The following is a 27659-nucleotide window of genomic DNA, read 5'->3' as shown; positions in this document are numbered from 1 at the left end:
TGACGTGACACCGAGGCCATTTCTCTTATCCGCTCTTAAACATTGGAAAGACAAAGGAACACAGCATACAAGTGAGGCAGATGTGCGTCGACCTTCACAGGTCAGGCAGAGGCTACAAGAAGATTGCCACTCAACTGCAGCTGCCCATATCCACTGTGAGAGGAATAATTAAGAAGTTCAAAACAACTGGAACAGTGGTAAACAAGCCTGGACGAGGACCCAAGTTTATTTTGCCACCACGCACAGTGAGGAGGATGGTAAGAGAAATCAAAATATCTCCAAAGCTCACTGTTACAGAATTACAACAAATGGTAGCATCCTGGGGTCACAAAGTCTCCAAATCAACTATCAGGCGCTGTCTACACGCCAACAAGCTGTTTGGGAGGCATGCACGGAGAAAACCTTTCCTCACTCACAATCATAAACGCAAGCGTCTGGAGTTCGCCAAGCGGTATTGGGGCTTCAACTGGGACCGTGTGCTTTGGTCAGATGAGACCAAGATTGAGCTTTTTGGCAACAAACACTCTAAGTGGGTCTGGCGTACCACGAAAGATGCGCATGCTGAAAAGCACCTCATACCCACTGTGAAGTATGGGGGTGGGTCAGTGATGCTGTGGGGCTGTTTCGCTTCCAAAGGCCCTGGGAACCTTGTTAGGGTGCATGGCATCATGAATGCTTTGAAATACCAGGACATTTTAAATCAAAATCTGTTGCCCTCTGCCCGAAAGCTGAAGCTGGGTCCTCACTGGGTCTTTCAGCAAGACAATGACCCTAAACATATGGCCAAATCTACACAGAAATGGTTCACCAGACACAAAATCAAGCTCCTCCCATGGCCATCTCAGTCCCCTGACCTCAACCCCATTGAGAACCTGTGGGGTGAGCTGAAGAGGAGAGTACAGAGGAGAGGACCCAGGTCTCTGGATGATTTAGAGACATTCTGCAAAGAGGAATGGCTGAAGATCCCTCTTTCTGTCTTTTCCCATCTTGTGAAACATTATAGGAGAAGATTAGGTGCTGTTTTGTTGGCAAAAGGGGGTTGTACAAAATATTAACACCAGGGGTGCTAATAATTGTGATACACATTATTTGATGTCAAATAATTATTTCTTTATGTGGGATTTTTTCCCCACTGAATAAATGCACTTGTATTGAAGGTTGGATTTTTCTCTTTTTTTCCATTAAGGTCCCATATTATTTAGAAAAAAAATAAAATAATTGGAAGCTAAAAAACACATCTCAACCAGGGGTGCCAATAATTATGGAGGGCACTGTACATATTGCAATATAATGTTGCATTCCTGCTGATGGTTGGCTTTCCTGAGAAGACTACTTGTACATGTCACAAAACATGCTGCTCAACCTTGTGGGTCGTGAGTCGAACCAGCAACCTTTGGGCTACAAGTCTGACTCCCTAACCGCTTACCCATGACAGTTCGTGCAACAAGAAGTTGTAAGAAGAGTGAGGTCTGACCTGGTACATCCTGATCTGCTCCTGGAGGTGTGAGGCGGAGCTCCAGATGACGGATGCCTTCAGCAGGCTCTTGGCCTTGTCTGTCCACTTCAGGGTGAACTCCAACATCTCCTGGTACTCATCAGCATACACCTCAGCCTGAGGAGCACAGCATATCAATTGAAGGTGACGATTGTGCACATCCCAGGAAAAGGTGCAGGTCAAAAGCTGACTGTAGTTTCAAAGGGAGAGGTCTGCACACTAAAAATCCTTTTTGTTTTATTTTATTATTTCATGGCTGGATAACGTTTTGACTTCACGGTCTTCATCAGATTATTTCATGGCTGGATAATGTTTCGGCTTCACAGTCTTGATCAGATTCCAATCTGATGAAGACTGTGAAGTCGAAACGTTATCCAGCCATGTAATAATAAAAGAACACAAAAAGGGTTTTAAGTGTGCACACCTCTCCCTTTGAAACTGTAGAGCAGGTGTCACCAACGTTGTGCCCGCGGGCACCAGGTAGCCCTCCAGGAGCTTCTGAGTTGCCCACCAAGGATGTTAATAAACAGTGACAACTACCAGATTTTAGTCAAAGTTAATGCTTTTCTTGATTTAAATATGAGATTATTTATTCTTTACAACCTATAAACAAATTATCATTCAATAATAGTGTGATTTGAGAATGATGCCAAGACATCAGTAGAGGATTTTGAACAAAAGTAGCCCTCAGTAGCCCTCGGGTAGCCCTTGGTAGCCCTCAGACCTAGAAAGGTTGGGGACCCCTGCTGCAGAGCATATCAAGACATTACCTTCTCATATAGTGCATTTGAGGAGCTAGGTTGCAAAATGACGTACAGTATATCTATTTTGGAACATTTTGGGAAATTGACATTTTTGAATTGGGCATTCCATTGCATTGCATTGCAAAGGCATTTTATATAGGTTTAAAAAGTAATGTTCTCAAAATATTTGAATGGCACGAATTCACACATACAGTAAATAAATGATAGCACTTTCTGAACAGTCATTTTACAATAATAAAATGCAAAAGTCAAAAATGGTGGATCGGTGAGTCTGTGAAAATGGTGAATCATTTTGCCACAAAACACTTCACTTATCGAATAATGCATGTATCAATGTTTAGAAGTGAACGTTTCTTTAATAATCTCTAACTGTTACTCTACTGGGTCTACATAGTCTGAACTTATTTCTAGACATGTAATAATTGAAACAAGTTGTAGCTGCACAAATTCCACAGACATACAGTAGAAGGAAATGGTGTTCAACTTATTTATGTATCTAAGATGCAGCTGCTGTAGGAAGTCATATACAGTACTGGGCTCCTTGCCGATTTGATAGAGTGTGCCGTTGCCAATTTTCTAAGTATAATCAAATGATGGTAATCTGTAGACCTCTCTGTGCTCTGTCATCCTGCCAGACTGGTGTGGTGCTGCATCTCCATACAAATAGATACGACTGATCAGAGTGGTTTATAACAATGTATATGTCTAAAATGCAGCCTTTGCAAGGGGTCACATTATGCAGGGATCTGTGCCAGTTTGATAAAGGGTTCTGCTGCCATTTTTTCTACACAGATCTTCGTTGCCAATATTCTTAAGTCTATTAACACCAACATAATCTGCTACAGTAGTACAGTAGTGTACAGTAAGGGTCAGACCTTCCTGAGCCAGGCTGCCCTGTACTCGGCCAGGCGGCTGGTGTGGTGATGGATCTCCTCCAGCTTTCCGATGGCTTCGCTCAGCTGCTGTGCCAGGAGGGGGTTCCTGCGGCCAAACTCCTGCACCGCCATGCCCAACTCGGCCAGATTTCGCCCACAGCTTTCAAGCTCCATGCACAGACCCTGTCAAAATACAGTACATAATAAAAGTCTTGCTTCAGCCAGGCACACCACCACATATTGCATGCACTTCGTAAACCTATTTCAACGCTTCTGCACAAGATAAAAATGCTGATTATTATATTTACAGCAATGTTCTAAACGCAAGTTACGGCATTTATTCTTTTTGAGCAGTGCTTACTTTGGTTTCTTCTTTGGCTTGGGTTATATCGGTGGCTTTCTCCTTCAGCATGGTGGACATGGCTTTCAGTTTCTCAGAAACATCCTGGATTCTAGAATCAAAGTTCTGCTTGATGTCTTTGCTCTTCTGGATGTCTCTTTCTTTGGACTGAACCTGAGGATTTGTCAGACAACACATTCAGTGAAACGAGAAAAAAAAATCAATGACATCAATAATTCAAAAACAGCTATTGTGTATTATCATTGACTTAAAAAACCTATTGAAGAAGGCTATTGCAAATGACTGAAAATAAGCTTTTGATTACAGACATTACTCATGAGTGTAACTGGGATTATAAATATAATTATAAATATAATTATAATTATAAATATGTTAAATATCTATAGTCATACTATACATATCATATCATATCATAAGCTATTTAGTTGGGACCTGACCTGGAATACATACATGCTGGATCAAATGGTGCACTTGTACACTTCGGACACTATGTTTCAGTGCGTAACTAATACGCCATACGCACTAAAACATGAACACTGGAGTGCACAAGTGCACCATTTGAGATCCAGCAACAGACGCTACTCCAGGCCATTTCATGTTATGACCAATACCAGACCACCCCAAGGTAGGCCTAGTGCAGGTGCAGGTGTCTGACCTGGTCCTCAATGGCCCCCATGGCCAGAGACACCTCGGCCAGCTGCATGGAGATCTCCGAGGGCAGGATGGTGTACAGGTCCAGGTATTTGCTCTGCTGCTGCTCCGCTATCTTCTCCACATTCTGCTTGTGGGTCAGCAGCTCACTGTGCATCACCTGAATGCAAAATAAATAAGAGTGGTTCTTTAAAGGTGCACTGTGTAGGATGGTGGCCAGAGTAGGTATTGCAACTATGCTGCTTATTGAAACTGTGCTGCCTATCGCAAAATTTGATCTTTTCAGGAATATTTACTAAATAATGAAGTCACATTTACTAGCATGATCAAAGTACAGTAAGTCAGCTTAAAATGTCTATTTCTGGAAATTCAAAATGGCTGACATGGAGAAGATCCACCTTTTCATGTATGAAAAGTGCAGTTTTCGCAGTCATGATGAATACTTAAAATTTTACACAGTGCACTTTTTAGGAAAATATCACACACATTTAGTACTTTGCAGAATGTCAAAACATTTGATAGAACTAAGGCCCTTTTGGTGCCTGGTGGTAACACAGTGGGTACAATTGTGAATGTTGGGAAATGTACTGTGTGTTGTATTGTGCATGTGGTGACTTGCCTCCAGCTCCTGCAGGAGGAGGTCCAGGTCAGCGGTGGGGTTGAGCAGGAGCTCTCTGGACTGGTGGATCCAGGTCTTCACATGGCTCAGCTCCCTCTCCACCCCTTCTCTGTCCTTCAGCTCCTGCTGCACACGATTAAGATTGGAGCGAGTCTTCTGGAGCAAACTGGAGACGGGACAAAGATAGGCGTAGAAAGATAGAAAGATAGAAAGATAGAAGTTAATAGTTATTATGGTGTCCCTAAAATGTTTTGCAATCTGATACAAGTTATTGTATTAGCTTTTTTAATGCGTCAGTTATTCGCTACTCGCTGAATCTGCTGAATCAGAACTCTCTTAGTCCTGCTACACTACCAGTAACAAATGGCAACAAATCAACTCTGCTTCATATGAGAGTTCTGCATGCACATGATCAGTTTTCTAGCACATGAAGCTGCTTACGTGTCCAGTTGCTGCTGCAGGGCTCGGATGTCGTTGAGGGCGGGCAGGTCCTCCTGCTGGGCGGCCAGGGTCGGGGAAAAGCCACCCTGAGGGGGGAAACCACCATGTTAATATCTCTTCATATCAATACTGAATAAAGCAAGTCTGAATGTGTTATTACCACGACAGGGTGTCGGACGATGCTGTACAATATTAATATCTCTTCATAGCCAGTCTGAATGTGTTATTAACACAACAGGGAGTGGATCGATGTATTGTACTGCCTAATTGTGGTTCTTTGTATTGTTCTATGGTAGTTGTTGTGAGTACTGTTGTCTTATTTTATGTAACGGAAAAGTACCAAAAGAGTTTAATTTCCGACAAAACTGAGTATGTGTCACATGAAATTTAATTCAAAAATATGTTACACAACCCATATACTGTATGTTTGTTGCCATAATTGTCATTAACACTCCAATAACTAGTCATAGTATATTACTAAATGCTCTGTGTAATGTCATAGTAGTGCAGTACTACCTACAGTGAGGAGAATAAGTATTTGATCCCTTGCTGATTTTGTTGGTTTGCCCACTAATAAAGACATGATCATTCTATAATGTTAATGATAAAATGTATTATAATATAGAGAGACAGGATATCAAAAAGAAAATCCAGAAAATAACTTTGAAGAATATATTTTAATTGATTTGTATTCCATTGAGGAAAATAAGTATTTGACCCCTCTAGTCAAAAAAGACAAAATACTTGGTGGCAAAGCCCTTGTTTTCACATACAGAGGTCAGATGTTTCTTTCAGTTAATGACAATGTTTGTGGGTATATTAGAAAGGGTTTTTGTCCACTTTTCTTTGCAGATCATCTCTAAATCACTTAAGTTGTATGACTGTAGCTTGCCAAATGGGAACTTCTGTTCCCTTCACAGGATTATTATAGGGTTCATGTTTGTAAACTGTCTAGGCCACTTCATGACCTTAATGTGCTTCTGCTTGAGCTACTCCTTCGTTGCTTGGGCTGTATGTTATGGATTATTATCATTTTGGGAGGCTAATCCATGACCCACCTTCAGTCTAGTGGTGGTGGGAAAGAGGTTGGCATGCAGCATTGTACGTTTACATGTCTCCCTCCATCCATTTCTTGACGATGTGAAGTTGTCCTGTGTCTTGGCCAGACAAACAACCTCAAAACATAATGTTACCACTTTCATTTATGATGTTGGAGAAGGTGTTGTTCTTGGGGTCATAGGCAGCATTTCTCTTCCTCTAAACACATAGAGTTGTGTTAATGCCAAACAGTTTGATTTTGGTGTTATCTGATTCCAGCACCTCCCAATCATATCCTAATCCAGTTTGACGTTCATTGGCAAACCTCAGGTGAGCCTGAACAGCTTCCTTCTGAACCCGGGGTACCATACATGTACTGCAGGATTTTAATCCGCTGTGGTATCAAGTGTTTCCAATAGTTTTCTTAGTGATTGAGGTCCCAGCTGCCTTGAGATAATTTCCTAGCTCCTCCCATACAGTTTTAAGGTGCTTTATCTCCTTTTTTTCTGGTTATTTAATTCCCACAAGGTCAAATCTTGTATGGAACCAGAGACAGGCCTAAGATTGATGATTGATGATCATTTTGTATGTCCTAAAATTGGGAAGAAATGCACCAACAGTTTGCTCTTTAATATCCAGGAGCCCATTTCAGCCTTATTGAGTTCTAAAATCTTGTCCCTGACATCCTTTGACAGCTTTTTGGTCTGTCCCATGTTGGCGAGTTTAGTTTGATCGATTGACTGATTCTATGGACTGATTCTGCCGATTCAATGTGTCTTTTGTGCAGGTTACTATTAACAGGTGTGTTCAATTCAGATAACAAGTTGATTGGAAGTGCCATTTGATCTGCGGGATCAGAACTCTTAATGGTTGGCAGGGGATCAAATACTTATTTCCCGCAATTAAATATAAATCAATTATTATATATTCTTTAGAGTTAATTTCTGGATTTTCTTTTTGATATTCTGTCTCTCCATATTAGAATACATATTATCATTAACATTAAAGACTGATCATGTCTTTATTAGTGGGCGAACCAACAAAATCAGCAAGGGATCAAATACTTATTCTCCTCACTGTATCTGTCAGTACAGCTTTTTCATGTTGTAGTAAGTAAGCATTCCAACGGTGGAACTGCGAGCATTGTGAGGCTACGAAGGGTGTGTGCACAATGAAGCCTGTACAGCAAATTGATATTTAGAATTTTTTTTTTAGGGTTTCAAATACAGTTCGGTAGAGACTTAATCAACATGTTACAATATAAGTGTACAAGTTCATATTATTGTTCTCCAAGTTTTTACAAGAGCTTTTCAATGTGAATGAATCATCGTCACGAGCTGACCTGTGGTCCGTGCAGCAAATTGACATTTCAGATTTTGTGTGTGTGTGTGATTTGAAGGGATCATGGTCATGAGCTCACCTGCGGTCCGTGCAGCAGGCTGAGTGCGTACTGCTGCAGCAGGGTGATGGCTGACTGCTGGCGCTCGACATCCTGGTACAGCACCTCCTGTAGCTCCAGCTGGGACTGCAGCGTGGACTTGCTGGCCTTCTCCGCCGCACACTCCGGCAGACGGTTCTGCAGCTCGTCCACAGCGGACCTCATCTTCGTCATCTGGGAAACACGCAACATAGCAGCCATGTTGAGTGATCACACATATCGAAAATCAAAGGGAAAAAAGATTGATTTCTCCGCTTTCTCTGCTTTTTCTCCCTGAACACCAACCAAAAATAAAGAGTAATGCAAGGTGGTAAATCCTGCTTATAGGCTTTACTTTATAAGAGTTTATATAACTGTTGGAAAATTAAGAAATAATGCTGCAATAAAACAGCATTATTATGGATTTGCGTCCAAAATGTTGCTAAGTTCATGATCATGCTGCAGCTTGACCACTCGGCACACAATTCAACACGTGAAAGCTGAGGTGTTAGCATTCCTCAGCCAAATACCGTATTGGCCCGAATATAAGACGTGGTTTTTGTTATAAAAATAGTACTCTAAAAAGGGGGGTCGTGTTATTTCCGCGCGCAAGAGAATTTTTTTTTTGTTTTTTTTTACTTAACCTGAATGCGGCCATTAGCCTATGCTTCACAACAATGCCACACAACTCAATAATGGATGGGTTAAGAGATTGTTTTGTCCATATCAAATTTGCGACTGTTGCACCGCACGTCTATCAACTGTCAATGTCAACGCGATGCGGACGACAGTGCAAGGGGAAAAACACAAGTCAATCGCGGCTTGTTGCTCTGCTTTTATTTGTGTTTGGTTTTACAGTCTCACCAGGAAAGCTTTGGTTGTTCTCTCTGGTCAGCCGACAACACCACTAGAAACTAAAGAAATGAAGGGTGATTTGACGAACAACCTGTAGGCTAAGTTTTGGATGCTGTCATCAGCCAATCAATGGTCATCTGTGTGTGCCCGAGAAAGCGGCGCCTTTGACAAGCGGTGCCTTTGATGATATGCCTCGCAACGATGCAACAACACAGAATAATGGTTAAGGCAAGAGATTGTCTTGTTCATATAAAATCACTAGGAGTTTTACCCTACCCTTGGTACGAAATGAATATCAATCGGACTTTTAATGTCAACGTGGTCCTGATAGGCAGCGCATGGGTTTCAAGTGCAATGCGTCAATCTGCCTTTGGTCACGTTCGGTTTCTACAGTCCAACGGAAAACTTTGGATGCATAGCCTAAAATGAACGGCGATTTGGCGAGACGGCTGCTGGTTAGATATTGCTGTCAACTAAGCATTTTGCAAAATCTGTGCATTGCACAATAGATTGCCTATCTCTACTGGACTGGTTGCCTGGCTGGCGCAGACTAATGCTCTGAGTGTAGGCTATGTTGCGTCGCACTTTAAATAGGCGGGCCCAGGCAGCTGTAACCTGTGGGTGCCTATTGACTGGTGAAGTGNGTAAAGAAAGGAAAAGGATATGAGTAGCCACCTGTGGTCTTATATCATGGAAATTCCATGAAAATGATATTGTGAAATTTGTTCTTTGTAAAAAGCCTCAGATTTTCCAACAAATTAAAAACTGCATTTTGAGAAAAGTGTGAAATGTGAAACAAAAGTAAGTCTTCAAAAGACTTTTTTCCCCAAAACATGAGCCTGAAAATGGGGGGTCGTCTTATAATCAGGATCGTCTTATATTCGGGCTAATACGGTAATAAAAAGGCTACAGTACCTTGTCTCTGAAGGTCTTCCACTCGAGCGCCGTGTCCTCCAGCACCCTCTCCTGGGCGCGGGACACACTGCGGAGCCGTGTCCAGCGCTGCCACACGGTGGTCATGGAGCGGCTGATGGTGGCCTTGCTGGCGTCGCTGCCAATCAGCTCCAGCTGAGACGCCTGCTCCTCCAGCTCCGTCAGCTTGTCCTGGAAGCTGTTCACCATGGAGACCAGCGACTGCCAAGAAGAGAAAGTAGCATTAATAAGTAATAATTATTATTGCGGAAATTACTTTAATCAAGCAGTTATTATTTTCCATCATGGACACCAACAACTGCCAATGAGGAGAAAACAGCATAAGTACAAACCCCAACTCCGATGAAGTTGGGACGTTTGGTAAACAGTGAATAAAATCAAAATGCTATCATTTTCAAAACATTCAATCTATTCATTAGATGGAGAATAGTGAAAAGACAACATATTAAGTGTTAAAACCGAGAAAAAAAATTGTTTTGGGGGACATATGTACTCATTTCTAATTTGATAAATCCAACACGTCTCAAAAGAGTTGGGACGGGGACAATAAATGGCAGCAAATGTCGAGGAAGACTAAAAACAAAACAAAAGACAACACTTAACAGTTAAATACATTAACCGATGAGATGATTTTATATAAAAAAACAGTGTTAATTCCTATCTTGGACATGATTTCACCAGCTTAAACGGTGGGTGTATTCCTTGTCATGTTTTGCAATGTTTTCCTTTCTGTATTGCTTACAGTGTGACAGGTCTTGACCAAAAGCCCACCATTTTATCACCTGCTGGTCCTTATGATGGAGCCAAACTGTTAAAACATAGTAGAGAATGCAATTTCACCTTACTATGTGGCAGTAATCGAAGATCTCCCTTCAAAATATAATGCATGAGTGGCTTTTCATGCTGTTTAAAACCCATGTATACCATTCAGCACTGTATTTAACTCTACAGATGAGTGAGAACATCTTAACCAATGCACTACTGCACCCGCATGCCATCATGGAGGCTGACTTTTGAAGCTAGCACTAACACAAGTTGGATGGTCCATTTTCACTGTAGCACAGGATGTGCAATGCTCTATTATTGTCAAAAAGAATGAACTTCTACAACTTCTGCCGACTTCTGTAAGCAAAGGACAGTTTCCCATGTCTTCTGGGTCTATTTCAAGTGAGCTCAGGTGCTTAGGAGAATGTTACACCCCTGTATCATTTGCACGCATTAAGCATTCTTAATATGGTCAATTTTCAATAGCTCTATATCCTGGAGTGCTAGAGTGAGACTACAGCCAATATATATTTCATGATGTCATGAACCTATACAATGATTTTAGTAACAAAAATATGTCTTATATACACTCAATCATGGTAAATCAAAGGGAATTAAAAAATTTATGTAATAACTATGGTAATTATTCCCTTTGCATCTTTAATTCTGAGTGACTCAGCCTCTCTGTGATGATCTTATACCTGGACACCTATATTGTCCGTCAGTACAATTCATTTTGAAATGTTCTTCTTTGTTGTTTTATCTTATTTGGATGTTTACTAAATTTCACTGATCCCCGTCCCAACTTATTTGAGACGTGTTGGATTTATCAAATTAGAAATGAGTACATATGTCCCCCCCAAAAATATTTTTTTCTCGGTTTTAACACTTAATATGTTGTCTTTTCACTATTCTCCATCTAATGAATAGATTGAATGTTTTGAAAATGATAGCATTTTGATTTTATTCACTGTTTACCAAACGTCCCAACTTCATCGGAGTTGGGGTTTGTAATAATGATTTCGTGCTTAAGTGACTTTAATTAAGCATTTATTATTTTCAATCATGGACACCAAAGACTGCCAATGGAGGGAAATGCAGGTAGTATGGCTTAATTGCGATTCGAATGTTCAAACAGTGAAACTATGTACAGTAGCCAACATGTGCATTTTCAGCAATGCTTTGTGTGCGTTTCTGTATTTTCAATAGACACGTCTTTTGTTAACTTTTCGGCCACAATATACATTTTTAACTTGAGCCTTGTGTGCGCCTCATCTTTTTTGACATTCTGTTGAATGGACACAAGAATTGTGGGAAGGTAACTTAACCAATCGAAGAATTCTTTTAAAAATGCAAAGTTATTTATTATTTCTCTATTGCTTGTTATATCCCATGTGGCCACAGGCCACTGTGTCTCCTCTGAAATATTTCATCAGCAGCAGTTATCAAGAACATAATGCAGGCTGTTAGCAAATGGATGTCTGTGTACTGTAGTTCACCTTGTGACTACGGAGCTTGTCGTCTGCCTCCTGGGCTGTGGCAGCCTTCCCAGTGGAGAACTCCGTCAGCTTCTGTTCCGCCTCGTTCATCAGCTCAATGACCGTCTGCCTTGCCTCCTGATATGCGGTCCACTGTGCCACACAGCTGAGGAATGAAGGCAAGTTCCGCTGTTAAGGCTGTACTTACATAAAAGTGCATTGTAAAGATCTCCTAGTAGCATTGTCAACCCCACACCCAGTATGCTTGGATATTTCTCAAACATTTCTCACGAAAGAGCAACTTTGTCTCCCCCTAGTATCTTTCTAAAAAATCCACAATTTTGTGCAAATGCATTGCAATTACAGTGTTACAGACTTGTTGAGTGTGGGCTGCACATCAGATTTCGCAAGTAATGTCATGCACAGTGTGACATTATGACAAAACCCCACTGATGACTAGAAATTCAGAACTAAATTTATCATTGAAACCTCTTTTGGTTTCTAAATGTAGGTCTGCGTTACATTTCATTGAAGCGACAGGACCATAGTTCTGCATCCCTCCTGATACCTGTTCAAGACATTCTGATGCTGATGAAGATCCCACTTTGTCATTTCTCAATTTCTCATTTTAATCTGTTTTTATTTACCAGAGTTTGCATCCATTGGGGTGTGTTACATTACATTACACTTAGCTGATGCTTATATATCCAACGCAACTTAAATACAGTATGTTACAGGGTATTGGATACAGTCCCTGGAGCAATGTGGTGTTGGGTGCTCAAGGGCACTAGAGGGTAGAAGGGATTGAACCGGCAACCCTGTGATCTACAGTCCAACTCCCACACCTGGCTGCCCTGTTACTGTACCTGTTGAGGACGTCCTGGTGGCACTGCAGCTGGTCGCGCACCTCCACGCCCCTCTGCTGGGCGGACTCCACTGAGAGGCGGAGCTGCTCGCTGGCGGCCGCGTTGACCATCCCCTCCAGTTGCGGCGGCAGCTCTTGCAGCTCCTGCAGCACGCACAGGAAGTCCACATAGCATGTGTATGGTGAATATGGAATATACAGGCATAACAACACTAGTGCAGGGGTGAATTTCTCAAAACCAAAGTTGCTTACTACATTAGCTACTTTGTTGTTTTCAATGCATTTTCCCATTGGCAACTACCGAGGTTGCTAATAGGCTAGCAACTTCTCTTTGGAGAAACTCACCCCAGGTGAGTAAGCTTATTTTTTATGATGGGAAGCTGAGAAGTGCCTTCACAGATAACTCGTCATCTGATTCAATTTGGCTGCATTCAGAAATAAACATTACTGAATGGCTGAATGAGCATTACACAGTGCACCTTTAAGCCAACTTAAGTTGACTGAGGATCTTAAAATAACTCATCACTGACCTGCAGCACGCAGAGGAAGTCCTGCTCGGACGCCATGATGTCCTCGTGCTGCCGCAGGCACTCCTCGTAGTTCTCCACGTCCACGCCCAGGCTGGCCTGCTGCAGGAAGCTCACCGCCTCCTCCAGCCACTCGCACGCCATCTGCATGCGCGAGTGGTACTTCTGGCACAGCACCAGCGCCTGCTCCAGAGTGATCTGGAGTGCACATACAAACGAAAGCAGAGACGGAGAAAAGCAGTTTTAAAAACAAAGCAATTTACAACAGAGGACATCATGGACAACATAGTATGTGTAGGGAGAATACAGAATATGCACAATAAGATAAGATAAGATAAGATAAGATAAGATAAGATAAGATAAGATAAGATAAGATAAGATAAGATAAGATAAGATAAGATAAGATAAGATAAGATAAGATAAGATAAGATAAAACTTTATTGTCTGTTACACATGGAACAGAAAATTGTCTTTGGCATGGCTTCAGTCATTCTCCATAATTTCCCCCCGGGGATCAATAAAGTTACTCTACTCTATTCTCACAGACATGATTAGACAAGACTTGACAAAACAGGGCAAAATAAGACAAGACAATATATGCATGCAGAGTCTGGATAGCTGGTCATTGTTCATCTCTTGTTCAGTAGGGTTACAGTTGAGAAAAACAGTTTTAGACAAAGCAGTTTACAACAGAGGACATCATCAACAACATAGCATGCGTAGGGAGGATATGGAATATGCAAGCATAACAAAACTAGTGCAGGCGAGTAAGGCTATTTTTATGATTTGTGATATCTCAAAAGAGATGTTTCTTTACAGATTACTTATTATCTAATTCAATTTGGCTGTATTCTGGAATAAAATGACGTACTGATTTATGAAATCTAAACTTTTACTCCTCTTATCCGTGTTCAGTCAACGTGTTAGCTATGATTTAAGACAACTGACTTAACCTGACTGAAGATAACTCATCATCACTGACCTGGGCCTCGTGGGTACTACTTAACGCTACGTGCTACTTAAGTTCACACGTAACACCATCGTAGAGCTCACGGAGCGTTTCCCAAAGCCAACTTAGCAAAGAACCATCGCAGGTTGACACGTAACTCTAAGAGCAATCCACGAGTGGTCTAGAGTAGTCTTAACGCGCTAAGATTGATCGTAGCGGCATGGCACAGTGGAGACACCCACAGGATATGAAGGGAAAAGAAGAAACCTGCGCACAAGATTGCTGTTTGAAGACGCGAGCGGCATGGCACAGTGGAGACACCCATAGGAAAAGAGGAAACTTGCGCTTCAAGTTGATGTTTTAAGACGGGAGTGTAAATAGCATGGCAGCACAGTTGACACTGCAACGAAACTAAGAAGGTAACATTAATTGTGGATGTGTAGGCCTATAACATAAAAGCAATGTGTTTGGAAATATTTTACAGGTAGTAAAATAGTTCGACTGTGTTTGATAAACCTGGGCATAATTAAACTGTGATCAATCATAATTTGTGTGGGTCATTCATGAACAAGAACAAGGCAAAATGAATAAGGGGCTTCGGCAACCAGAGACAAGAGTGTTGATGTCGGAAGGCCACTTCCGAAACTTTATTTATTTTATATTTTTTAAAGAAAAATGGTCAGCGAGTTGTTGCACCCTCTTTCATTTTCAAGTAGCCTAAGAAAGGGAAGGCGACGCAGAAAATACATGATAGTTGTAGGCGAAGGGTAAGCTATGACAAAAAATGCAGCGATGGGGATTCGTGTAGATTTTTTGTTTTAATAACAGCAGACTGCCGTGCAAAAATGTCCTCACAGTTGTGAAAGTCTTGAGCGCGCGGTACTTTGCGCACCGCTCACCACATGTGCCAAGCTCTGCTCTCCCTATTCCGACTCTAGTAGGCCAAGCAATAACAAAAAGGCAGCGAGGGGATGTATCAATTTTGATGGACATTGTTTTTCATAACAACATGCTGACGTGCTCCCGACAGTTGTCAAGCCTTGAACGCCTTGAGGTTGTAACTTTGCGCATCCCAATTTGGAACTCCAACTAGGCCTACTTGTCTTCTTAAATATTAAGCAGCAGTAAACAACTGCACGCGCTTTATCTGGGTCTTAACGGCGTAGCTCATGGTTATCACCGTCAGTTGGGAGTTTTGCATGATTTCATTGTGTGTGTGCATTTTATTTCATTTGCCAACAATAACTCCTGTCGATAGTTGCAAACTGCTACAAAATTTGTAGTCCCACCCTTATAGAAAACAACTTTTGATACTGACACACGCCTTACATTTTATAAATGGTTTAGCAGCAGATGACGGCGCAGTTCACTCCGAGGACACTTCAGCACCACCTATGTGGACAGCGATCCTTAAGAGCGACGCTACGAATGATCTTAGAGGCTGTGCACGCGCGTTCATGTACGAGTGTCTTTGGGAAACAGTCGTAGGAAATCTAAGAACATTCGTAGGATCACTGGTTAACGACACACGTAAGGCTAAGAACCATCGTTATCGGGAAACGAGGCCCTGTTTGGTAGTGAGTGCTTCTTGACTGAAGATAACTCATCACTGACCTGGGCCTCGTTTCCGGATAACGATGGTTCTTAGCCTTACGTGTGTCGTTAACCAGTGATCCTACGAATGTTCTTAGATTTCCTACGAGTGTTTCCCAAAGACAATCGTACATGAACGCGCGTGCACAGCCTCTAAGATCATTCGTAGCGTCGCTCTTAAGGATCGCTGTCTACATATGTGGTGCTGAAATGTCCTCGGAGTGAACTGCGCCGCCATCTGCTGCTAAACCATTTACAAAATGTAAGGCGTGTGTCAGTATCAAAAGTTGTTTTCCATAAGGGTGGGACTACATTTGTAGCAGTTTGCAACTATCGACAGGAGTTATTGTTGGCAAATGAAATAAAATACACACACACAATGAAATCATGCAAAACTCCCAACTGACGGTGATAACCATGAGCTACGCCGTTAAGACCCAGATAAAGCGCGTACAGTTGTTTATTTAAGACGACAAGTAGGCCTAGTTGGAGTTCCAAATTGGGATGCGCAAAATTACAACCTCAAGGCGTTCAAGGCTTGACAACTGTCGGGAGCACGTCAGCATGCTGTTATGAAAAACAATGTCCATCAAAATTGACACATCCCCTCGCTGCCTTTTTGTTATTGCTTGGCCTACTAGAGTCGGAATAGGGAGAGCAGAGCTTGGCACATGTGGTGAGCGGTGCGCAAAGTACCGCGCGCTCAAGACTTTCACAACTGTGAGGACATTTTTGCACGGCAGTCTGCTGTTATTAAAACAAAAAATCTCCACGAATCCCCATCGCTGCATTTTTTGTCATAGCTTACCCTTCGCCTACAACTATCATGTATTTCCTGCGTCGCCTTCCCTTTCTTAGGCTACTTGAAAATGAAAGAGGGTGCAACAACTCGCTGACCATTTCTCTTTAAAAAATATAAAATAAATAAAGTTTCGGAAGTAGCCTTCCGACATCAATACTCTTGTCTCTGGTTGCCGAAGCCCCTTATTCATTTTGCCTTGTTCTTGTTCATGAAGCACCCACACAAATTATGATTGATCACAGTTTAATTATGCCCAGGTTTATCAAACACAGTCGAACTATTTTACTACCTGTAAAATATTTCCAAACACATTGCTTTTATTTTATAGGCCTACACATCCACAATTAATGTTACCTTCTTATTTTCGTTGCAGTGTCAACTGTCACTGCTGCCATGATATTTACACTCCCGTCTTAAAACATCAACTTGAAGCGCAAGTTTCCTCTTTTCCTATGGGTGTCTCCACTGTGCCATGCCGCTCGCGTCTTAAAACAGCTATCTTATGCGCAGGTTTCTTCTTTTCCCTTCATATCCTGTGGGTGTCTCCACTGTGCCATGCCGCTACGATCAATCTTAGCGCGTTAAGACTACTCTAGACCACTCGTGGATTGTTCTTAGAGTTACGTGTCAACCTGCGATGGTTCTTTGCTAAGTTGGCTTTGGGAAACGCTCCGTGAGCTCTACGATGGTGTTACGTGTGAACTTAAGTAGCACGTAGCGTTAAGTAGTACTTAAGGCCCTTTCGGAAACGAGGCCCTGTTTGGTAGTGAGTGCTTCTTGACTGAAGATAACTCATCATCACTGACCTGTTTGGTAGTGAGTGCTTCTTGCACGTCGGCCTCCAGCTTGGCCATCTCCTGCAGGCTGCTGTCCACGTGCGCGGGGACGAGCTCGTTGGCGCTGGTGTACTTCTGCTTCTCCCGGTTGCTGAGCGCCATGACGATCCTCAGCCGTGACTGCACCTCCTCCTGCATGATCTGCTGCTTGCGGATCTCCTCCTGCACCTTCTCCACCTTCACGTCCACGATGACGTCGCAGGCCAGCTCGTCGCGCACCTGCTGCAGCCAGTCCAGCGTCCGCTTCACCTCCGTCTCGAAGTCCTTGCTCTGCACGAAGCGGTTCTCGCACTCCACGATCAGCTCCCCGACGGCGGCCTGCAGAGAGTGCAGCTCTTCCTAGAGTAGAGTAGAGTAGAGTAGAGTGGAGTGGAGTAGAGTAGAGTAGAGTAGAGTAGAGTAGAGTAGAGTAGAGTAGAGTAGAGTAGAGTAGAGTAGAGTAGAGTAGAGAAGAGTGTAGAGTAGAGTAGAGTAGAGTAGAGTAGAGTAGAGTAGAGTGTAGAGTAGAGTAGAGTAGAGTAGAGTAGAGTAGAGTAGAGTAGAGTAGAGTAGAGTAGAGTAGAGTAGAGGGTCATTTATTGATCCCAGGGGGAAATTAAGGTGTCAAGTATCATACATACATATAAATACAAAAGACATTGCCCACATTGCCGCCGAGACATTACACACATACTTACACATAAAATAACCATATATAGCTCACTGTTACATACATTTAGCCAAGGCATCTCTCTCTCTCTCTCTCTCTCTCTCTCTCTCTCTCTCTCTCTCTCTCTCTCTCTCTCACACACACACACACACACACCTGCCAGAGGATGAGTTGTTGCCGGGAGGCCTCATGGGCTGCCTGGTCCATGTGCGGCGCCAGGCTGTCCATCTGCTCCCGCAGGCGCGACAGGTGGGAGCTGGCTCCTTGCAGGCTGGCGGCCAGGGAGTGGTAGTTCTTCAGACGCTCCTCGGCCGACTGGGTCTCAGCGTTCACCTTCACCAGCTGCTCCTTGGTGGCCCTGAGCTCTGAGTCCACCTGCATGGCCATGGCGTGGTGGTCCTCGAAGGACTCTAGCGTGTCGTCCAGGTGCTCCACCTTCTGCTCGATGAGCCGCTTCAGGCCGTTGTAGAGGCTGACCAGCTGGGTCATCTCCTCCGACCTCCAGGGTTGTCCCGTGCTGCGGAAGCCTTCCTTCTTTTGGTTGAGCTCGTTCACCGCTGACCCCAGGTTAACCAGTTCGTCCTGCAGAGCTTTGTAGCTGCTTTGTAAGTTCGTCACTTCCTCCGTCCTCAGCCCGACAGTCTGAGTGCCGAGGCTGTTGAACTGCTCTTCCAACTCTTTCAGAGCTTTGTGCGTGATCTCGATGAAGGAGGCGTAGTCTTTTCGGGCGAGAAGCGCCTGCTGGATCTTCTCTTGTTTTTCTTTGGCCAGGGCCAAGATGTTGTTGTACTGCTGAGGGAGAGAATTGAGCTTCTCGTCTAGATAACTGTGGTTCACCTCGCTCAGAGTGGGCAGAATGTCCTGACCGGCTCTCTGGACGTTCAAGAGCAGATTCTCGTACTCGACCGCTTGCTCCAGTATCTGGTGGTACTTGGTGAGCTGCGTGTTCAGCTCGGCGTCGCCGTTCATCAGATTGATCTCCGGGAAGGTCACGATGTCCGCCTGCTTCAGCCACTGGCAGGTCTTCTCCAGGTCGGCCGTGAAGTACCTCCGGGTGGCCAGCACTTTCTCTAGCTCCTGCAGACGTTGGCTGCACCTCTGCAGCGCCATCTCGAAGATGGTCTGCAGCTCCTGCAGCTTGCCCAGGATCTCCACCTTCAAGTCAAGTCAAGCCAAGTCAAGTCAGCTTTTATTGTCACTTTCCTCCTCATGTGCAAGTCATTCAAGGAAAATTAAATTACGTTTTCTCTCTATACCATGCCAAGACAAAGACATATACAACAAGACTGACATTTTACAGACTGACATAAAGTGCAAGACAGGACAGGTAACAGTGATGGACTGGTAACAATAAGTGGTCAATAATAAATACAGTACAACATGTAAACAGAAGATAAGATAAGTATAGAATGTAGACATTACAATAATAGAAAATAACAGCGACAGTAGCAATAGTAACAGTATAACAATATAATAACAGTGACAGTAGCAATAGTAACAGTATAATAACAATATAATAACAGTGACAGTAGCAATAGTAACAGTATAATAACAATATAATAACAGTGACAGTAGCAATAGTAACAGTATAATAACAATAGTCACCTTCTCCTCCTCCGTGGAGTCCCTCATCAGGTCTCTGCCCTGGGCCCAGAGGGAGGTGAGCTCGCTCTGGTAGGCCTTCAGCCGGCTCTGGATGTTCCTGCAGGAGCGCACCTAAGGGTGGGCGATATGGCAAAAATGTCATATCACGATTTTTTTAACATAAAATCGCGATTTTGTTTTTTTTAAATCACAATCTTCCATCGACAAAAATAAAAACAATGAAAAACATCTTTCATAAACTTGCAATTTGTAATGTGCAGTTAATAAAATGTTAACACACTGATGACACTCATGAAGTGCACAATTGGGATACAATAATGTAAAGAATAAAAGTGAAGACAACAACACAAGTAAGTAAACGTCACTCTGATACTGACAGTAAACATCCTCACTATAAGATGATCTATACGATTTTTCCAATTTGTCACATTCAAGACGATCTTGTACTCGATATCACGATTCGCGATTTATATCGTCATATCGCCCACCCCTTGCACACCTGCTTGGCGAGGTCGTCCGGCAGCAGGGCGATGAACTCCTCAGCCAGGGCCTTCTTCTCGTTCTGCTGCACCCAGGAGGTGGCCTGGCCCACGGCCTGGAGGAACTGTGTGCGCTCAGTGAACGCCTTGCTCAGGTGCTTCCGGCGCTGGCTCACCTTGAATGAATGAATGAATGAATGAATGAATTTATTTAGTCTATTAGATGTAAAAAATAAACATTGTACAGCAACAGTAACCATACATTGAAAAGAATAAATAGACAGGGATGTACACAAAAAAGTCCAAAGACTTATTTCCATTGTGGTCCCTGTGTACTGTACCTTGACGCTCAGCGACTCCAGCTCGGCCTGGGTGGCGGCGATCAGCTGCTGTAGCCTCTGCCGCTCGTTCAGGCCCAGGTTGGCGAGCACGCGGTCGGCGTCCGCCACAGCCTGCGCCAGCATCAGCTGCTTCACCTCCAGCTCGCTGCAGATCAAGTCAAGTCAAGTCAAGTCAGTACTCAAACGTCCCTGTGCACAACCACTGTCCAGGTGCTGGTGATGTGCAGTAAGAGTAATCCAAGTGAATGAAGGATGAATCACCGCACACTGGTATCTTTGCTGGTAGTTTTAAAACGCGTTGTTCACCAAATAAACTACCAGCAAAGATACCAGTGTGCGGTGATTCATCCTTCATTCAAGTCAAGTCAGCTTTTATTGTCATTTTCTTCATATGCACAGGTCATACAAGGAAATTGAAATTACGTTTTCTCTCTATACCATGAAGGACATAGACATTCACAGGACTGACATTTACAGGCTGACATCAAGTGCAAGACAGGACAAGTAACAGTGATGGTCCAATACCAGTAAAGTGATCAAGTAATATATAATACTAATAAAGTATTTAACATGGGTGAGTGACAGTGATGGACCAGTGATAACCAGTGCAATAGTGATAGAGTAATAAATAACAATTTAACATTTGGCATTGAGCATTTTACATTTAACATTTAACATTGAACATTGAGTTTTCTATGTTTGTATGTTTCTTGTGTTCTCTATGTTATGCTGTATGGGTATGTGAGTGAGTACTGTATGTTATGCAGTGATTGTTGAAGCCCAAGACAAATTTCCCCTCTGGGGACAATAAAGTACACTCTAATCTAATATAACCTGCAGATGCTCAGGTGGTCGAACAGGAAGCTTTGCGCCAGGTCCGGGGGTGGGCTCATCTTCATGGCCTGCACCAGAGCGGGCTGCTGCTCCTCAGCCCAGTCTCGAGCCTCGCGCAGCCGCGCCTCCACCTGGAAAAAAGTGGAGAAGAGGCGCTCACACTATCGCCTTAATACAGGCTATTTGTAACAGTTCTTAACTGGGTGCTGAATCCCACATAAAACATGAATGAATGAATGAATGAATGAATGAATGAATGAATGAATGAATGAATGAAGCGAAGGACAGCACTCTTCAGATTTTTTCTTTGTTTACTCGCCCACGAACGTTTAGGGGAGAGCCCTTCTTCAGCGTGTAATGGCGTTTTTTCTTTGTTTATTCGCCCACAAACGTTTCGAGCAGAGCCCTTCTTCAGAGTGTACATGCTGAAGAAGGACTCTGCCCGAAGCGTTCGTGGGCGAATAAACAAAGAAAAAATCTGAATAGTGCTGTCCTTCGCTTCATTCATTCAGGGGGGGGCTCCACCTGGGACAGCTCCTCCAGGGTGGCCAGCGAGTCCTGGATCTTCTTCTCCATCAGGGTCTCCAGCTGCACCCAGCGCTGCTCAAAGTGGCTGATCTGCTCCTTCACCAGCTCCTTGTCATCCAGGTTCAGGTGCTCGATCACCTGATTGCCGAAAAAATAAATATAATATAAAAAGTAAATAAAATAAAATAAATATAAACAGCATTTAAGCATTGCTTAACAAAAGGTTCAGGTGCTCGATCACCTGCTGAACAAAATAAATATAAGTCAAGTCAAGTCAGCTTTTATTGTCAGTTTCTTCATATGCACAGGTCATACATGTACAAGGAAATTCAAATTACGTTTCTCTCTGTACCATGAAGGATATAGACATTCACAGGACTGACATTTACAGACTGACATCAAAGTGCAAGTAACACTGATGTACCAATAACACTCTTTTCTCCCTCATTCTATAACATTGCTTAACAAAAGGGGAGACCAGTAGACTTTTTTAGTAACTTGATTTAGTAACTTAATTAGTAACTAATTAACTTTTTTAAGTAACTTTTTTTAGTAACTTAACTTAGTAACTTAATTAGTAACTTAATTTATTTGACTGTGCTGCCCTAACAGCGTATGGACCTAGATGACCAGACTCTATAGGCCACATTCTGCTTTATGTGTCTTTAATGCGCGTTTGCATGTGGATTGTGGAGAAGTGTCATGCAAGACAAATTTCTGTGCAAACTAACAGACAATGAAGTTTATCTTATGTTATCTTACCTTCTGCCGCTGGTCTTTCAGGTCCTCCAGCGTACTCTTCTTGTCCTTCAGGGTGATGGCCAGCTTTTTGAGAGCCTCTAGATGATCCAGGGAGCTTTCAGCATCCGTTCTGGAAATACATGAAAGTATTAGAATTTAAACAAACGTTTGCAGTGAAAGCTGTGTGTCATCAGAAAGAACCGTATCCTAACTAAAGTTTTCTGAGAGATCCTGAAATTCCTGAATAAATTTGATATTGTATTGATATACTGAGTGATATTGTGCCATTTTTGGAAATAAGTTCATTTTACACCTCCCCTTGAGTTAAATGATTGAGTCCAATCTTTCTGCTGTATTTGCAGTCATTCTCTGAGACTGGCAGTGCAAACTTGACCACCAAGATAGTAATTAGCTGGTCTCATAGGATTCAATGTTAATTGCTAGCTTGAATGTGGATTTTGCACTGCCATACTCAGTGAATGGCTGAAATTACAGGAGAAACGTAGAACTCAATCATTTAACTCAAGGGGAGGTGTGAAATAAACATATTTCCAAAAATGGCACAATATCACTTTAATATCCACACTCGCCCTACGTACCTGGCCAGGCTGTCCCACTCCCTGGTGACCTGTTCAAACAGCCCCTCCATGGCGGTGATGCAGTCGTGGTACTCCCCTGTCCTGCGCAGGTCCTCCTCCCTCTGGGCCTGGAGCTTGTTGGCCTGGTGATAGGGGTGGACAATGTGGCAAAAATGTCATATGACGATTTCTTTAACATGAAATCTCAATTCCGATTTTTTATCACGATCTTCCATCAAAAAAATGAAAACATCAAAAACAGGAATTTTATATACTTGCCATTTGTAATAAGCAATTAATTTAATGGAAACACTGATGACAATCTCTTAAAGTGCACAATTAGAATACAATCATGTAATAAAAAAACAGCAACACTAATGTAAGTAAGTAGACATCACTCTAATACTGATAGTGAACATTCTCACTGCAAAACAATCTATACGATTTCTCAATTTTGGCAGATTTAAGACGATCCTCTACTCAATTTCACAATTCACGATTTAATGTCATCATATCGCCCACCCCTACCTGGTGGCACAGCTCCAGCCAGGAGTGGCTCAGACGGTTGATCTCGCTCTGCTCAGACGACTCCCTGCCTAAAGTCAGCTTCATCACCGTCTCCGTCATCCTCGTCAGGGTGGCCTGCCGACTCTGCACCTGCTGGTTGAACTCCTGTGGGGGGCCAGTGAGGGCAGAGCAACATTTTCAGTGCGATTCTATTTTTCACACAGAAAAACTAGTTTGTGTCACCAGTTTGTTAGTCTATTGTCTATAAAGACCATGACTTGTCGTTGGAAGGATGTTACAACATATCCTCTGCAATGAGGTAAGAGACAATGTTGTGCAGCTTGAAGTACAAGACCGAACACAAGTGTAACTTTCAGACATGTTTAGATAGAATAGCTAACATCCTGCCCTTTGAAGTAAAGAGATGCATGGTTACAAGGCTGAATTACGAAACAGTATTAGAAATGATTTAGGACACTTCCCCCTTGCTGGAATAAAACAAACGCAACAAAAACAAACACTATTTTCCAATGTCAAGTGTATGATGCTTGGTAGTGTGTCAGCCTAATTAGTCACGCCCAGTGATTGGATACTCCACAGAGTTCACCAAAGAGTATTCAATCACTGGGCGTGATTACGAAGGCTGATACACTTCAAAGGACACACACTAGACATTGGGAAACGGACAAAAATAACAAAAAAGAAAAAAACAAACCAACTTCTGCATATAATGTATTAGCCAAATAGTACTGATTTGCCTTACCCGGGCCTGGTCCAGCATGTTCTGTGTGATCTTGGGCTCGAGCTCGGCGGGCCTCCTGGTGAGCCCCTGTAGCTGTTGCTCCATGTCCTGGAAGAGGGAGGACAGCTCCTGCTTCTGCTCCAGGATCTCCCGCCAGCCCTCCGACAGCTCCTGCGCCCTCATCATGCGCTCCTCAATCTGCAAAAGGACACATTAGATTAGATTAGATTAGATTAGATTAGATTAGATTAGATTAGATAAAACTTTATTATCTGATCTTGGGCCCTCATCATACGCTCCTCAATCTGCAAAAGGACACAAGATTGAACACTGAATAGCAGAGGTGTCAAAGTAAAAGTAAAAAGTACCGTTTCTTTTTTTTGGGATCAATTTTTTTCTTTTATTAAACAACAGCAAAGTAGATGGAATAACACATAAACAACAACGCAATGAACACGGGGCCCTCACCCACCCCACCCAACCCCACCTAAATCCAAAAAGAAGTACCGTTTCTTTCCAACACAGGTAACTTATCTGAGTAACTAGTAGATCTGTGTACATGTTTTACGATCAGCTTACTCTGCACTGGTTGGATTAAGTTTGTGGTGGGTCCTTGTTAGGTTTTTAGTGTTTTTTAGCAACACAGTCTATGTATGTCATTAGGTACAGTGGAGTAAATGGTGTACCAACTATGTAATGTCATGTGCTAGTGTTGTACTTACACCATGACTTCACTTTTACTTTTACTTTTGACACCTCTGCTACACACTGAACATTGAGACGTTAAGTACAGTAAACATCAGCCCCTGGGCAGTCATCCTACCCTCTTCTACTGTATTCGCCATGTGAAAGGGACACATAATCGAATGAGACACCCACATCAGCATAAGGGAATGATGCAACACAATGCAAATAACATCATAATAACAGATTCTCAATGCTGCAACATGGATTAAAACAACAAACTCTGCCAGCTCTATTAGAATGAACACAGCAGATGAGCATGGGATGAGGGATACATTTTGGGCTGAACATTGGACTTAACAGTCTTTATGACAGACTATGGTAGCCTCCTACTGCAGATGGGGTCACCAGCGGGCGTATTCACTATTTGCTGAAAATACTCAACAACATCATGAAAACATCGCTATGACAGCACCAAGAGCCTGAAGTAACAGATTAAAACATAGCCATCACAATTTTGGTGACAGTAAGGTTATAACATAGGCTCTGTGCTAAGGGGTTAAACAATAGAGAACAAGCTTGTTGCTATGGATGAGCAGACGACTCACCGTGATTTTGATCTGCTGGATTTCAGCTGCAGTACTTCTGACGGTCTCATCTAGGAGGTCACAAACGGAGCACACCAGGTCCAGGTATGTACTGGCCTGCTCCTGAACAGCTCTGAAGTGTTTCACCTGTAAGGGGATGGTGAAACCAATTAGATAAAAAGAAAAAGATTCTCATTTTCCCATATTTGCATAAAAACAAGTCGTCACTGCTAAACTGTTTCCTCCATTGCTTTACAAATGTGTTTCTATGTATGTTATTTGGGCTATTTAGCAGATTTTAATATTAGTATTTAGTATTAATCGCAGCCCTTTAGAAAAAAAAAGTACAGCTCAAAAATCATTGTTGTACAATCTACATACGTATTTACTCTAGGCTACTCTTCTACTGCAGTATTGTTAGTTTTCTTCATACTATATGGTCTGCTGCTGCTGCTGCTGCTGACCTGTTTGAGCGCCTCCTGTAGGCCATGAGGGGGTAGTGCGTGCAGCTGGATCTCCTGTTGCACGGCAGGCAGCCAGCTCTGGCACTGCTGCAGTGTATCCTGGTGGCTAACATGCTTCTGCTGCTCACGCTCCAAACTCTGGTACAACTGCACATGAACACACACGCACACGCACACGCACACACACACACACACACACACACACACACACACACACACACACACACACACACACACACACACACACAAACATATTATTCCACTGCTAACAAATACCGAATGCACACCCAAAATAGACATATTTAACCATCGTTTGGTCAGGTGACTGACAGGAACAAAAGCATGCAAAGCATTAACGAGCTGTTCAACACACATAGCAATTCCATGATGAGAGTTTGGTTTCTACATGCTACAGCCCAAATACAAAAAGGAGCCTTGGAAGCTGTGGGGCAACCTATTAGCAGCTTTACCACTTCCTGTATGTTAACTTTAGGTTCCTATACAGTAGGTTTATCACTTAAGCATGTTATCGGTATACCCCCCTGGTTGGTGCTGCTAGATTGCGTGCTGTGCTGTGCTCACCCTCTGCGCGGTGCTGCAGATGGCGGAGTAGTTGTCCATGGTGGGCTATCTATTAGCTAGCAGGTTTACCACTTCCTTGGCCAGGTTTATCACTTTACCATGTTCTCGGTATACCCCCCTGGTTGGTGCTGCTGTGCTCACCCTCTGTGCGGTGCTGCAGATGGCCGAGTAGCTGTCCCTGGTGCCCTGCTGTTGGGTCTGCACCTGCTGCCGCACCCGGGGCTGCACCGCCTCCGGACAACCGCCCACCAGCTCCTCCCCGCGCTCCCTCAGGGCGTTCAGGCGCTCCTCAAAACCAGCTATTTCCTCCATTATGGCCTAAAAGGAGATCAGGGAAAGTAAAGGTAAGTTAAATTAAGTGCAGTTAAGTAAAAATGACCAGACAGTCATTTAGGGCGGAATTCTCCCGTCTCCACTTAAGTCGGTTTTACGCACGCATATTTTACGCGGTCTTATCTTGCGCGTATTCTCCCCTCTGGAACGTCGCCACACCCCTCGCGCTTAACTCAGAAAAACAGCGCGTAGCCCAACATAGGCGGGATATATGCTAAATGGGGGGATGAGTCTCCGCCAAGTTCATCAGTTGTGGCTACAAAGAAACTATGGAGCATGGATTTTCAGATCAACCATGTGAAAACCTCGGCAGTCCATTGAGATCCAATACTGAACTTTAACTTTGAATTTAAAACCACGTGCCAAAAGTCCTCTTGCAAAAGCGTTTCAAAATCTAACCTCCGCTCCTTTTCACAAACACAAGGCAAGTATTGGAGGTGAGATAACGAGATGGACACGCGATGTGTCCCTTTGGCGGGAACTCAGCTGAGCGTTTTGGTGCGCAACAGGTTGATTGAAATAATAAACATGATTAAACATTTTGTTAAAAATGGAGTTTGGCGTGTTGCCTGGACAATTCCGGAAATCAAAAAGTGATTTAAAATGCTGATCATTCCCACAGTTAAACAAACACATAGTAGGCCTATTTGCTGACTTTTAAAAGTGTTTCTCCGCTTCTCTGTACAGCAACGTTAAAATAATTGGAAATATGTGGATCTCAGCTGTCCATCAGCACATTAC

General features: G+C 43.0%; 1 protein-coding gene across 1 annotated transcript in view; it reads right to left on the bottom strand.

Annotated features, from left to right (window-relative positions):
• syne1b (spectrin repeat containing, nuclear envelope 1b) overlaps window positions 1-27659 on the bottom strand; it is a 204358-nt gene that overhangs the window by 71341 nt on the left and 105358 nt on the right. Inside the window, exons 73-97 of the mRNA XM_063184266.1 lie at window positions 26727-26903; window positions 26004-26150; window positions 25561-25686; window positions 24290-24466; window positions 23548-23691; window positions 23041-23162; window positions 22463-22571; window positions 21698-21838; window positions 21173-21303; window positions 20339-20483; window positions 20018-20173; window positions 19519-19629; window positions 18070-19068; window positions 17235-17603; window positions 13088-13282; window positions 12559-12701; window positions 11714-11858; window positions 9432-9650; window positions 7665-7856; window positions 5207-5292; window positions 4766-4931; window positions 4151-4306; window positions 3496-3648; window positions 3135-3317; window positions 1475-1612 (exon numbers count right to left, since the gene is read on the bottom strand). Of these exons, the coding sequence (XP_063040336.1) occupies window positions 1475-1612; window positions 3135-3317; window positions 3496-3648; window positions 4151-4306; window positions 4766-4931; window positions 5207-5292; window positions 7665-7856; window positions 9432-9650; window positions 11714-11858; window positions 12559-12701; window positions 13088-13282; window positions 17235-17603; window positions 18070-19068; window positions 19519-19629; window positions 20018-20173; window positions 20339-20483; window positions 21173-21303; window positions 21698-21838; window positions 22463-22571; window positions 23041-23162; window positions 23548-23691; window positions 24290-24466; window positions 25561-25686; window positions 26004-26150; window positions 26727-26903 (4830 nt within the window). The remainder of the gene's footprint in view (window positions 1-1474; window positions 1613-3134; window positions 3318-3495; window positions 3649-4150; window positions 4307-4765; window positions 4932-5206; window positions 5293-7664; window positions 7857-9431; window positions 9651-11713; window positions 11859-12558; window positions 12702-13087; window positions 13283-17234; window positions 17604-18069; window positions 19069-19518; window positions 19630-20017; window positions 20174-20338; window positions 20484-21172; window positions 21304-21697; window positions 21839-22462; window positions 22572-23040; window positions 23163-23547; window positions 23692-24289; window positions 24467-25560; window positions 25687-26003; window positions 26151-26726; window positions 26904-27659) is intronic.

This window comes from Engraulis encrasicolus, chromosome 19, assembly GCF_034702125.1.
Source record: "Engraulis encrasicolus isolate BLACKSEA-1 chromosome 19, IST_EnEncr_1.0, whole genome shotgun sequence".
In the NCBI taxonomy this organism is placed as follows: domain Eukaryota; kingdom Metazoa; phylum Chordata; class Actinopteri; order Clupeiformes; family Engraulidae; genus Engraulis; species Engraulis encrasicolus.
Note: the sequence above shows the minus strand (reverse complement) of the source record. Positions and strands in the feature narration are given on the sequence as shown.